This window comes from Gavia stellata, chromosome 8 (assembly GCF_030936135.1).
Source record: "Gavia stellata isolate bGavSte3 chromosome 8, bGavSte3.hap2, whole genome shotgun sequence".
Lineage (NCBI taxonomy): Eukaryota > Metazoa > Chordata > Aves > Gaviiformes > Gaviidae > Gavia > Gavia stellata.
Window position 1 is genome coordinate 40,966,499 of NC_082601.1, and position 12,180 is coordinate 40,978,678.

The 12,180-nt window shown below is 41.9% G+C and overlaps 1 protein-coding gene across 1 annotated transcript in view; it reads left to right on the forward strand.

The window, feature by feature from the left end:
• The window catches only part of UBE2F (ubiquitin conjugating enzyme E2 F (putative)), an 88,758-nt gene continuing 76,578 nt past the window's right edge, over positions 1-12,180 (forward strand). The window contains exons 1-2 of the mRNA XM_059820447.1: positions 1-65; positions 2,702-2,835. Of these exons, the coding sequence (XP_059676430.1) occupies positions 2,718-2,835 (118 nt within the window). The 5' untranslated portion in view covers positions 1-65; positions 2,702-2,717. The remainder of the gene's footprint in view (positions 66-2,701; positions 2,836-12,180) is intronic.

The following is a 12,180-nucleotide window of genomic DNA, read 5'->3' on the forward strand; positions in this document are numbered from 1 at the left end:
CCTGCCCCGGGCCAGCCCCGGGGATGGTGTTGGCCGCGGCAGCCGGGCCCTGACGCCGCGCTCAGGTAAGTGCGGGCCGCCCCCCTTCCCCCCCGGTCCGGGGCTACCCCCCTCAGCGCAGGCCCGGCCCCTTCCCTCCCCGGTGCCCCCCCCCATCTCCCGGGGCGGCCCCGGCCCAGCAGGCCTCGGGGCCCCGGCGACACCGGGGGCGGGGGGAGCCCCGCTGGCCCCCCGGAACTACTCCCCTGGTCCAGCAGGGTTGTACCCCCACGGCAGGGGCCCAGCGATCCTCCCTGCCCCCTGCGGAGGGGCTTCTCGGTAGCGGCGGTGGTGCGGGGCAGGGCGGCCCCGCCGCCTCCGTTCCCAAGGGAGCTGGAGAAATCCCGGGGCTCTCTTGCCCTTCCCTGTAAATAAGCACCGCACCCCTCCCTCCCCTGTCTCCCCGGTGCCGTGCAGGGGTAAAGGCTGCCTTTCCCCGTGCGGTTAGCAAGTTTTGGGTGCTTCCTCGCCGTGCCCCCGTGGTGAAATTTGGGGTGTAGCTGGAGCTACATACACCTCTTTTTTCCCCACTGGTCACACTTCTCTTCGGTTTCCTAGTTTTCCAGGACGAGCAGTGAGGAAACAGATCTATAAAAGTATTTAGGCATTGAATTCCAAGTGAAATTGATTTCATTTGGACTTGGCACCTAAAAGGGTTTTTTTGGGGGGAGGGGGTTGCCAGCAGTTTACAGGTTTTCTTTTCAATTTTTTTTTTTTCTTTTAGAGCCCTGTGTTACTACTTCCCAGATTCCCCTACTCCCCCTCTACTTTTTCTTTTTCTTTCTTTTTTTTTTTTTTTTTTAACCCAGCTCTTGTTTTTCTCTTCTCCAAGGAAAACAGGACAGTTTTGTCTGCTTATTCTTTCTTTCTCTGGAGTACTGGGAGAAAAAAAAGCTACTGAATGTTTCAGTTGAACAAGCGGGATTTACATTTGCCCCGAATTTTACTTTTTTTTTTTTAAAATCTGGATCTTGAAGCTAACACACATACTTGTCAACTTCAGAGAACTTGACCTTCCTGTAGATCTTACCAGAGTTTCATACTCTTAAGTACTATTGTGAAATACATGCTTTTCTTTTTTTTTTTTTAATCCTTGTTACTTGCTTATCTGTTATGTTTATCTGTTACATTCTTCTCAACATCTCAGTGTCATGTCAGTTGTTTCATTTCTCTTTCTTGCCCCTTCACCGGTATTTTGGTGTTGGCTTGATGTTTGGGATAAATCTGTCAGCTTTCTCCCAACCTTGGGAAAGCAATCGGGCTGTCTTTACAGATGTAGTCACTAGATTGGCAGGCCAGAGCCTTTATCTCCTGTTTTTTCTGGGGCAACAGCAAACGAAATGAACGAGCTAAGAAACTGCTGGTGCAACAGACCTGTTAAACTTCACTTCAGGGCTTGCTTACAAGAAGGAAGGAAACATGGAGACATACAGAGTTGAAGCTGACAGAGAGAAATCTTGTCTCGAGTCTTGTCATTTTGTATTGTACCACTTCATCTCAGTGGTTTGCTGGGCTTTATCATTTGCCTTATGAATATCTCATCTGATTCTCCGTTTTATACTGTGAGAGCTGATATTACCTGAGTATCCGTTTTGTGTCTTGGTAACTGCTGCATCATACCTGTCTGGTATTCTATGCAAGCTAGTTTATGTAAAGACTATATGCTGACTTTTTACAAGTTTTTTTACCTTTATTTCATTGGATTAACATGTATGACTAAAGGATAAACATTTCTCCTACCATTTTGGTGTGTGTGGGGGTGCCTAAAGGGTATGGATCTTGTCAGCATTACATTGGTTTTGGCCAAACTGTTAAGATGAATAAGCTGCTTTCAACTAGGACTAGTGTCAAAATGTATTAAGCCATGACAGACCGAATGTTTTGGTTTTGTGACTTTGGCATTCTGTCCCCCTTTTCTTGTAATTTATTTATCAGTGCAGTTATCTTCTGTAGTGGAGGACTGACACAGCAAAAAATATCTTCATTTCAGTTGCCAGATCTCTGTGTGCAACTTTTCCACCATTGCTCTGCAGTGTGAAGAGTGCGCTGTGAATGGTTCCTGTTGTACATCTGCATAGATAATTGCACTATTTGCAGTTTAAATCCGTTTCCTTTCCTGTGTCCTGGTAGCTGACTCAAAGCTCACTTCCTAGTGTTAGAGAATTGTTCCAGTAACCCTCCCCTTTCTCTCTCTTTTTTTTTTATCAGCCAAAAAGTAGCTCTGAATATTGTCATGTGAGGCGTGGAGAGAATGGTCGTAGCAGGTTGTCTGGCCAGGGATCTGGCAGGGGTATTTTCACAGCAGTTCTTTCAAAGGAGAGATGTCAAGCAGTGGTATACTGTGGTGGATGGTACAGTGAAATGGGATTGTAAACAATGATGAAAGTCTGACCTTTCTCCAGCAAAATTGAACTTCCTCTTGGCCTAATGTACTGTAACGTTCTCAGTATTCACATCTGAAACAAACTCATTCTTCAAGTACTCTAGGCCGTCCTCATCTTTAATTGCGGTCATGTTAAGTGTGTGTATCGTATTCTTTGTTTGACTGTTAAGAGTGTGTTGATAGTTGTTGAATAAGGAACTAACTGTAACTTGGTTTTGCATATTTTTTTTCCTACCTTTAATTTTGGTAATTGACTTTGTTCTAATTTTTGTGTTCTAGATTGAAGACAGCAGTAATGCTAACTCTGGCAAGCAAGTTGAAGCGGGATGATGGTGTCAAAGGACCCCGTGCATCCAATCCAGCTTCCGATTCAACTCGGAGGGTGTCTGTTCGAGATAAATTACTTGTTAAAGGTGAAAGGAACTTATAATTGAGTATTTTGGGATTTAGAGTTTGCAGGTGTGTTGGCAGTGCACAATATTAAATTGTGTATAAACTGATTTCCAGAAGTATTTTTTTAAATTGCTTGTGACTTACCTCATGATTTATACTGTAGGATGTATATTGGCATACATCACATCACCAGCAGCTCTTTGCCTGTAGGACACTTATTTTTATTGAATGATGCAAAACATAAAAAGCCTCCTCCTTACTCTATTGAAAAATTAATCCATCGTTGGGAACTGTCATCAATTAAAACATTATGATAAAAAATTGTCACGAGTATCACTAAATATGTAGGAGGAGAACATCAGATTTGACTTGATAGAAAGGTATTTTTTGAGCAAAAACATAACTGCCTGTGACAGGAAAGTAAGTCCTAAAAGTAACATCAGTGTCCTGTTGGTCTTTAGTGGTACAAATCAGAGGCAGTAAACTTTAAAAAGCTTAAAAAAGCAATGCAAAGAGATATTTTTCATAGGCCTGGAGTCACTGGAAGTTGAGTATGAAGTAGTGAATAAAAACTAGCACCCTAATTTTTGTAGCACCGCATGTTCTGTTCAAGAAAGGCTACTGTAGGTTTTTACTAGCTGGCTCTCCATTGTTGGGGAAAAAAACCTTTTACTTTGTGGCAGTTCTGGGTAAATGAAGTTGTTTGTGAGACAATAATTAAGCTATTTTATAGTAAAATCGGGGACAGCTCTTTCTTGCTTTTCAGTTTTTCTGTAGCATAGATAATCTTAGATTTAAAAATCCATAGGTGCTGACACTTTGCAGTTACTATGGGCTTAAAGTCAGGTTTACTCCCTCTGGTAGTAGTAGTAGTGTTTTAATGCTCGAGCTGTGCATCTTGATATAGTGGCAAGGAATATGTTTATGTTGATATTTCTGCTAAAAATGATCACTAGCAAATATATTACTGTTGATGTGTAAGCTGCCACGGTTAGGATTCATGCTAGTTGACTGAAGTGTGCTCATTTCCTGATCTTATTTCAGAATGGCCTGAGACTGACACTGGTATATTCGCCTGAATGATGTTACCTAACCATAGTGTTATATACGGCTTTTTTTGAATTAGGGTAGATTCTGCCATATGACTGTATACTGGAGCAAGGTTCCACTGCAAATGTACTGCCTCAGTGCAGGGCACTAGACTGCGGGAACATTACGGTCGCAATTTTCTCTCTGCATTGTTCTAAGGACAGGGAGTTTTAATTCACTTTAAACCTTGATGCGATAACTCTTGCAAAGAGCTTGCTTTAGACTTCCAGTTTGGAAATCCTTAGTTAACTCCAATTCTGAGGGGGAAAGATATCAGGCAGGAGGAATAAGCTCTTTAACCAGGCTAAGCTACAAAGCCAAATTACTAAATATATATAATCTGAGATTTTCATTAACCTGCGAGTGTAGACTTGAGGGGAGAATAGCAGTGTAATATAAATAACACTTCGACTACAATGCCTGGTATAGTGTGAAGTGCCATAAGAAATTTTACTGTACCCTTAGAGTAATCATGTTTTTTACTTTTATGACTGAAACCTTACCTATGCCTGCAGGGGAAGAAAAGAATGCAAGCTATAGAATATTAGTGTTAACATTGTCATTGCTGTGGCTGCCATTAGCAAACCAGCTAAGTATTGAATGAGTTGAGTCCCAAACTGACAAATGTTGAAAGCAGGTCACTGCCAGCATCCTTCTGACAAGTGTGAGTGCTAGATCGTCATCTGACTGTGCGTGGAAGTTGTCTCACGTGGCTCTCTGTTCTGGTTTCAGCTGGGATAGAGTTAATTTTCTTCCTACTAGCTGTTATAGTACTGTGTTTTGGATTTAGGATGAGATTAATGCTGATAACACACTGATGTTTTAGTTGTCGCTGAGCAGCGCTTACACTAAGTCAAAGACTTTTCAGCTTCTCATACCGCCCTGCCAGCAAGGAGGCTGGATGTGCACAAGGAGCTGGGAGGGGACACAGCGTGGACAGCGGACCCAAACTGGCCAAAGCGGTATTCCATGCCATATGATGTCATGCTGAACAAAAAAATACAGCTGGGGGGAGTTGGCCAGGGAGGGAGAGTGGCTGCTGCTTGGGAACTGGTTAGGCATCGGTCAGCAGGTGGTGAACAATTGCATTGTGGATCACTTTTTTGTATATTTTTTATCATTCTTATTATTTTCTTCTTTTTCTGTCCTATGAAATTGTTTTTATCTCACCCATGAGTTTACCTTTTTTCCATTTCTCTCCCGTATCCCACTGGGGGGGAGTGAGTGAGCGGCTGTGTGCTGCTTAGTTGCTGGCTAGGGTTAAATCACGACAATCTCCCGAAATGGTTGCAGGAGCGGCTGTCAGTCTGGTTAGAATGGTTTCTGGACTGAAATGGGAACTGACAGCAGAAGTAGATCACTTCAGTATAACTACACTGAAAGTGAGAGGAAAATCTAGTAGCTAGTGTGAAAAAGACTTGTTGGGGATATTTTCTTTTATGTAGACCATTCAATTACAAAAGTTTCCAGAACTTGCTCCAGCTCTTAGAGCTATATCGGCTGTAGCAGCATCTACAATGTTGAGAGCCAGGGTGAAGATGGACTTCCGATGTTGACAGTTTTTTATAGGTCAAGTTGCCTAGATCTGCAGTGTGATAGGGAGTGAAGAACTGCCTGCTAAAGGTGTGCATACAGCGAGGATGCCTTTTACTGCTGGATTGTATGAAACTGTAATAGGCTGTTGTATTAGACTTGAAACAAGGTCAGTGGGAGCCTGTAAGAGTAGTTGTAAGTAGAAGATGTTACCGATGTTTGTTTAGGCTGGGGTTATCAAACAAACAGATGACAGTTGCAGAATGGGTGAAAGGCTCAATTAGGTCAATCTCCTGGCAACTGTGAATTAAAAAAATAATCTGTTCTAAAAAAAAGTAAAGGAATGTTGGTTATCAGTAAGGGGGGGGGAGGAGGAGATGAGAAAAGTCCTGATATGTTCTGTCCTTGTTTGTCCCAGCAGCTGTGCTGAGGTTAGTGCTGGTTCAGTTGTACCTCTTAATGGTGTTAGTGGCAGTGGTTTTAGTCTACTGTGTAAAGCCTCTGAGTTGAAAGAACGAGGGACTGTGGTCATGTGCATTAGAAAGCTCAGTGATAGCTATGCTCTTTCCATAGCACATCTGGATCCTTTTTGACCTCAAATAAGTCTATAGCTTCTGAGTCAATAGGAGAACAGCAGGCAACTGGTATGTGCAGTGTCCTCCACAGCAGCTTAGATGCATGGCGGGCTGTCCTGGAAGCTTAGCTGAGGGTGATTTTTGGCACGGTACCCTAAATCCCCCCTGGCCCTGGGCGCTGGTGATAGCGTATGAGCCAAGGTCGGACAGCTGTTTGCCTGCCCGAGTGATGATGCTGATGTGCTGGAGAGATACCCTCCTATTCCTGATCCACAGTAAATGGGTGATAGCCTAATAAATTCTGCAGACAGATGTCTGCCAGTTTCACTAGAGCTATCGCCCAGACACAGACAGTCTCTGGTTTTTATCTGGAGGTAAATTAAAGACAGCCTTGCTTGTGTTGATAGAGTGTCCAGTCCAGGAAGGCATTACAGGATCTCTTTGAAGGATGTGTTGTCACACTGATAACTCTGCAGTCCTCAAATGTATTGGGTACACTGACTGGTAAATAGATCAGTGACATTTTGATTATGGGGTAGATGGCCGCGCCCCCAACCACTGATAAGTGTAGATACTTACAAACTTAAAAATTTGGTATAGACCAACTACATACATCTGCTAACTGATATTAAAGCCTTAAAGAAGGAAAAATAAGTGATAATTTATGTATGATATTAGCTATTTGCATCATATGGATGAGAAGAAAATTCAAAGTCGCCGTTGGAAATACTTTTACTAAAACTGGAAGTATGTGAGCTATCAGCAGAGTGTCATCAGGTGCTGTCCTTGGCTTTAGTGATGGGTGCAAGTTAAACAGGCTTTTTGTTCCACTTCTATGAAAAAATTACTCTTAAAGTACTGGTGCCCTTTGATAGTTTTTGTAAACTGTTCCTTTGATTGCTTACATGTCCAGTACTGTTTGTTATATATTAAAATATAAACCATGGCTCAGGGCACTGTTTTGTTGGGTTATTTTATATTATTATGAAAGGAAAAACCTCTATCCCTGAAGTTTTAGGTAGGGAAGTAATTCTGAGGCAGCTGGATATTCTCTTCCGTCTGTTTTTCCTCTGAAGTGCTAAAGTCATGGCTGTTAAACAGGACTTGGTAGCAGCCTGTTCCCTGCTGATTATGGAGCACATTTGGGAGGTTAGCAGCGTACATGTGTCTGGGGCAAGGAGCATGGTGGTAGTTGGAAGTCACAGGAAAACATCTGCCACGTCGAAATCACTGAGGACAGAAGTGTCTGAGGGTGTGAGAGGACGAGGACTAGTAGTTCAGGCTGCCAGCTCTTTGAGAGAGGCTTTCTGGCCAAGGAGGGTTGGACTGGAGAGAGCCCAAGAAGTGACTAACATGTTTCAAGACAAATCAAATGGAGAAAATGTGAACAGCAGGAGACGGTAGAAAGCATATACTGATGTGGGGAGGAGGAGCAGTCAGAAATGGTGCTTGAAGGAGCTCTGTTGCCTCTCTGGCCGTGAGAGAGAGCACAACTTTGTTAACAAAGTTCAGTGTGACTTACTCTTGCATTTCTATTTTACTGGATTTTCAATATAAGCTCAGTTCGAGAGTAGAGCCCTAATTCTGTAGGCCTAGTACGCTTGCTTTAGCAGCTTTCAATTGGTTCTGTGCTGCAGAGGCAATTTTTGATGTTAAATTCATCTCGAAGGGGGAACTTCATTAAGGTAGGAATAGGAGCCGTATGACTGTTCCTGCAGGATGCTCTGAGCCATGCAGTGCTGAACTTGAAAGGCAGAGCCTTTCTGAAAATTTGAAAGGAGCTGAGGACAAGTCAGAGTACTATTAAGTTTAATATTGTATAATGAACGTGACTACTAAATGGAATTAAAGTTGAAGAACATGCCAGGATGTCAGTAGTAGCAGTGATGTATATGCTTATTGATCACAAAAGTTATCCTTTGAAATGCTTTTTTATAGTGCACCTAAACATCATTCAGTTTTCTATTACCAGTGCTGCTTAGTTTGATTGTAAGTGACAGCTTGAAATGACTTAATGTCTAAGAAAATGAGTTAGCATGGTTTATTTCTCAGTTGTCTTCAACATTTGTGGGTTTTACAACCAGATTTATGTAACTGGAATATGTTTCAGGTGTGCTTTTGTAGAAGGAAGTGGGAAACTGATCATGAAAATTGTAAGTAAAAATGAAGAGAATCTATGTATTTGGTTTCTTCAGACCTTCAGGTACAGTAATACTCCTCCTCACAATAGCAGGTAGGGAAAATTGGGGGGGGAAATACTTTTTTTTTGAGAATTAATAAAAGCCTTCCTTCATTAACGCTCTTGAAATTACTTGAGGCAAGTAATTTGCTGAATTATGCTTCTGAATGCTGAATTAACTTCTGCACATTGCACAACTTAAATAACAAAAGCATTTCTTTTTCAGTGATGCTTCTTAACCTTCCCCCCCCCAAATGAAATACTTTATTTTGGAAGAAGACAGCAGAAAGTTGCTTGGTAAATGGGCGATTTATATTTATTAAAGAGGAAACTAGTAGTTTACGCTAAAATGCTTGCAGCGTAGTTGTGATAGATATTGTAAAGCTAAAACGACACAATGAGAATTGAAGCTAATTTGAAAAATTATTAACGAGACTTTTTCTAGAACTTTGCTGACAAAAGGAGGCCTGGTTCAATGCATTGCTTCACTTAATGCTTCTGATTTTCAGCATACCTGGAGTAAGAAGTGATACACTGCAGAGTTAGAGATTTCCAACCACGGTGTCTTTTTCTACTTTTTGCTGTCAGGATAATAAGCTTTGTAATAGTGTACAGAAGCTGAAGCATGTGATTTGGTAGTATCTTGTTTAAAATAAACATTTGGAAGTGCAAGGAAAATATACATCTCTTACTCTGTCAAAAAACTGGCAGTATTAGGCAGCTTGTTTGACTTCTAATAGCAGTATGTACGGTTGTACAGTTCAGAGGAGCTAAGTAGGGAAAGCTTTGAAGCTAGGTGGATAGAATTAGGAGTCAAACAGCATTATATTGCTAGAATTAATACTTAGAAAACAGAGATTTTGTTAAGAGTGTCAAGGTATTTACCTTAATCTCTAGCAGTCTTACAAGATGCACATTAAATGGGCGACCTAAACAGGAGAGGGAGGCTTTTTGGTCAAAACCAAAGAGAAGTAAGTATTGCTGTGGATGAGAACGTTCATTTCAGTTGAGGAAATAATGCTTTCATTTTGTGTACTTAAAATGAAACTCCAGTGGGAAGCATATGGCCTGAATCTTTGTGGCAAGGCTAGTAAACAAAGCACTTCTATATTCTGACTGGTTGAGGTGGGGTGGAGGAAGGGTAGGGAGCAGAACAGTGTGATTATAGTCTGTACGCTACTGAATATAACATTCACGTGGGTCTCTCATAAACCATATGCCTGTACACACGTCAGGAGTGTGTGTTCCTATTTCTGTCCTGAGAATTGTCATGGGTAGGGAGAGTTATTGTTTGTGAAATTATTTATAAATAGCTCTGTTAGGCTTAGCTTTCCCCTGTTGTAAAGTTCCTAAGCTGCTTCTGAGACATAATCAGTTTGAATTCAACTCTTCCAATATCTGTGGTAGGTTTAAGTTTAACCCTCATCTTTTTACTCTTTTTTTATGGTTTAAAATAGCATTTGGAACTGTTCAAGCGAGCGCGTACTGGGTCAGGAGCAGGACTCTGCAAATATACCTGCCACTTAGGTGTGCTCCTGCACCAGATCGCATAAGGTGTTGGGAACACCAGGCTGGCTGGTGGGGACCTAGTCTGGGTCTGGGCTGACTGCACCCAAGTTTTTTTTTCCCTGCAGAAGTTCTGGCATGTGTCTGCACTTACGGCCTTTCAGACCTACCCAGGAGAGCTTCTCAGCGTGGGCGCAGGGCCTTGCAGTGCTCCCGGGTTTGCCACTTCTTGGCAATTAGCCCTCTTGACTGTGAGAGGAATTCAGATGCTCCGCAGTGTTTCTGCACCTCTGCTAAGTCAGCGCTGAGTGGGCATTGATGAGCATTGAAGTTCTGGAGTGCTTTCGCACAGTATTTCCTGAGACTTGGGTTATCTGGTTGGTTGTCTCAGCATCTTGAGGAACGGTGAGGTACCTGGCTGTGAATTGAGACACAGATACTGATTGTCCACAAAACATTATGAAAAGCAGTCAAATTGCATTTTCTTTACTGTTCAGCTGTAGTTACAGTCATTTTTTGAAAGAGGAGGCTGGAAAGATTGTGAGATTGAGTTTGTTTAATTTAGTGAGGCTTTTGGAGCTCTTGGAAGTTCAGTGCATTGGAGCTCTAATTGTTGCTTCTATGTTTTGGTTATTTACAGATCTGTTAAACCATGCCAATAAGCTGGCAGACTGCACAAGGGGCATTTTCTTATGGAGAATATTCTTGTTAGTGGTATTGCTTTATGTAGAAAATACATAACTTAAAGGATCAGAATCTTAATGGACCTTGAATGATGTGGTCAAAATGTTTGCTTTCTCAGCAGCAAAATATGAAAATTATTTCAATGTCAAGACTGTCACTATCAAAGAGTCACAGAATTTGGAAAACTCAAACACCGTAGCTTTGGCCCATTAAATGTGCTAGTTATTGTTAATTGCCAATGTTTATATGGCACAGTTAATAGTAACATCTCTTTCCTTACTTGATTTTACTTTAAAAGTTTAGATTATTGAAGCGGGTCTTTACCTAATTTTTTTTTTATCTTTATAAAGTTCTTTTGTTCTTAGTTTCAGTGGCTTGTTGCAGAGTTGATTAGAAACCTTAATTTTCGGGAACTTGCCTTTGTTGACAAAGCTTTCGTGTGGATTAGTTATCATAGTCTTCCAATGTGTTTGCATGCTTTCAAAGAAAGACCACGCTGTTCCATACTCATGGGTGTGAGCACTTCCGTTTTCATGTTTTCATGAGAAAACCTGCTCATTCTTGTGCCAAGACAAAGGGAAACACAGAAGCGTGAATGCATCACAGGAAATTTTTCACACTTCAGAGGAACTACGGTGATCAGTAAACTCTCTACCGAACCTTGCAGGAGGCAGAAGTGAGGCCCCAGCTCAGCAGAGCCGCTGCAGCCCGGCCGTTGCTGGGTTTGAACACGCTCTGTGCTTTGGTGTCTCCCATTTCCCTGCTGCCCTCTTCTCAGAATTGAAGGAAAGGATGTGCAGGATTCATTAAGCCAAACAAGCACAGAAAGCATTGAGGAAAGCAGTCAACGCCTTAAGAGCCAGGTCCTAAACTCTACCCTCTAGTGAAGATTGATAGTGCCTCCCACTATGAAAGGCTGGTGAGTTTAAACAGAAAGAGGTGGAGGAATGCTCATACGATGGGTTTGTATAGCTGCAGCCTTCAGTAGTTGGTTATGTCTTGTCTTTTTTTTTTAACCAGAAGGGGAAAGTAAAAATGAAGTCCTTGATGATAGCTGAAATTACATTTTTGGTATATTATAAAGCCTGTACTCTTTGAAAACTTTTAGCAAAAGTATGCCCCCAGTGTCGTGTGTCTTTCAGTGCACAACTTTGGTTAAATCAGCTGTGGCTGCTTGAGTGCTGCAGAGTGTGGGATTTTTAGAGTGTGGTTGTGAACTTCTTATGTAAAAGTGTGAAACACAGTGCTTCTGTTTTGGTGGGGTTTTCTCTCTTGGAATAGTAGGCTGCAGATGCAGGGGTACCAGGGCTGTGCCAAGCAAGTGGGAGGTGGGAGTCAAATAAGCATCATGCTCGCTGCAGAGACCAGCCAGGTTTGATAAGCATGGATGCAAGAAAAGTTCTGGGGAATTAGTGAGCTCTTAATTATGATGAGATCAGTTTCATTTCTGTGCCAAGAAATCACTCCCCATATCTTAAACTGAATTACAATTTTCTTTAGACATACGTTTTTGAGAGTTGATGTTGAAATCTCTTATACATTGTTAGCCCAAATAAATGGGCTTTGTTAGAAATCAAGTGGGGGGAAAAAAGTCTACAGGAAATGCAAAAATATAGTTGATTAGGCTTCCTAGAACTTTGGAAGTAAAAGGAGGAGGTATCTCGATGCATCTCATTCATACTTCTCTGAAATACAGGTAGTTGAAAGTAAGACTTCAATAAAATACACTAAAGAGGGAGAAAGCAAGGGGTCTTCCAGAGAAAGTAGTGAGGCACAGAGAGGGCTTAGGAGTAAACTTC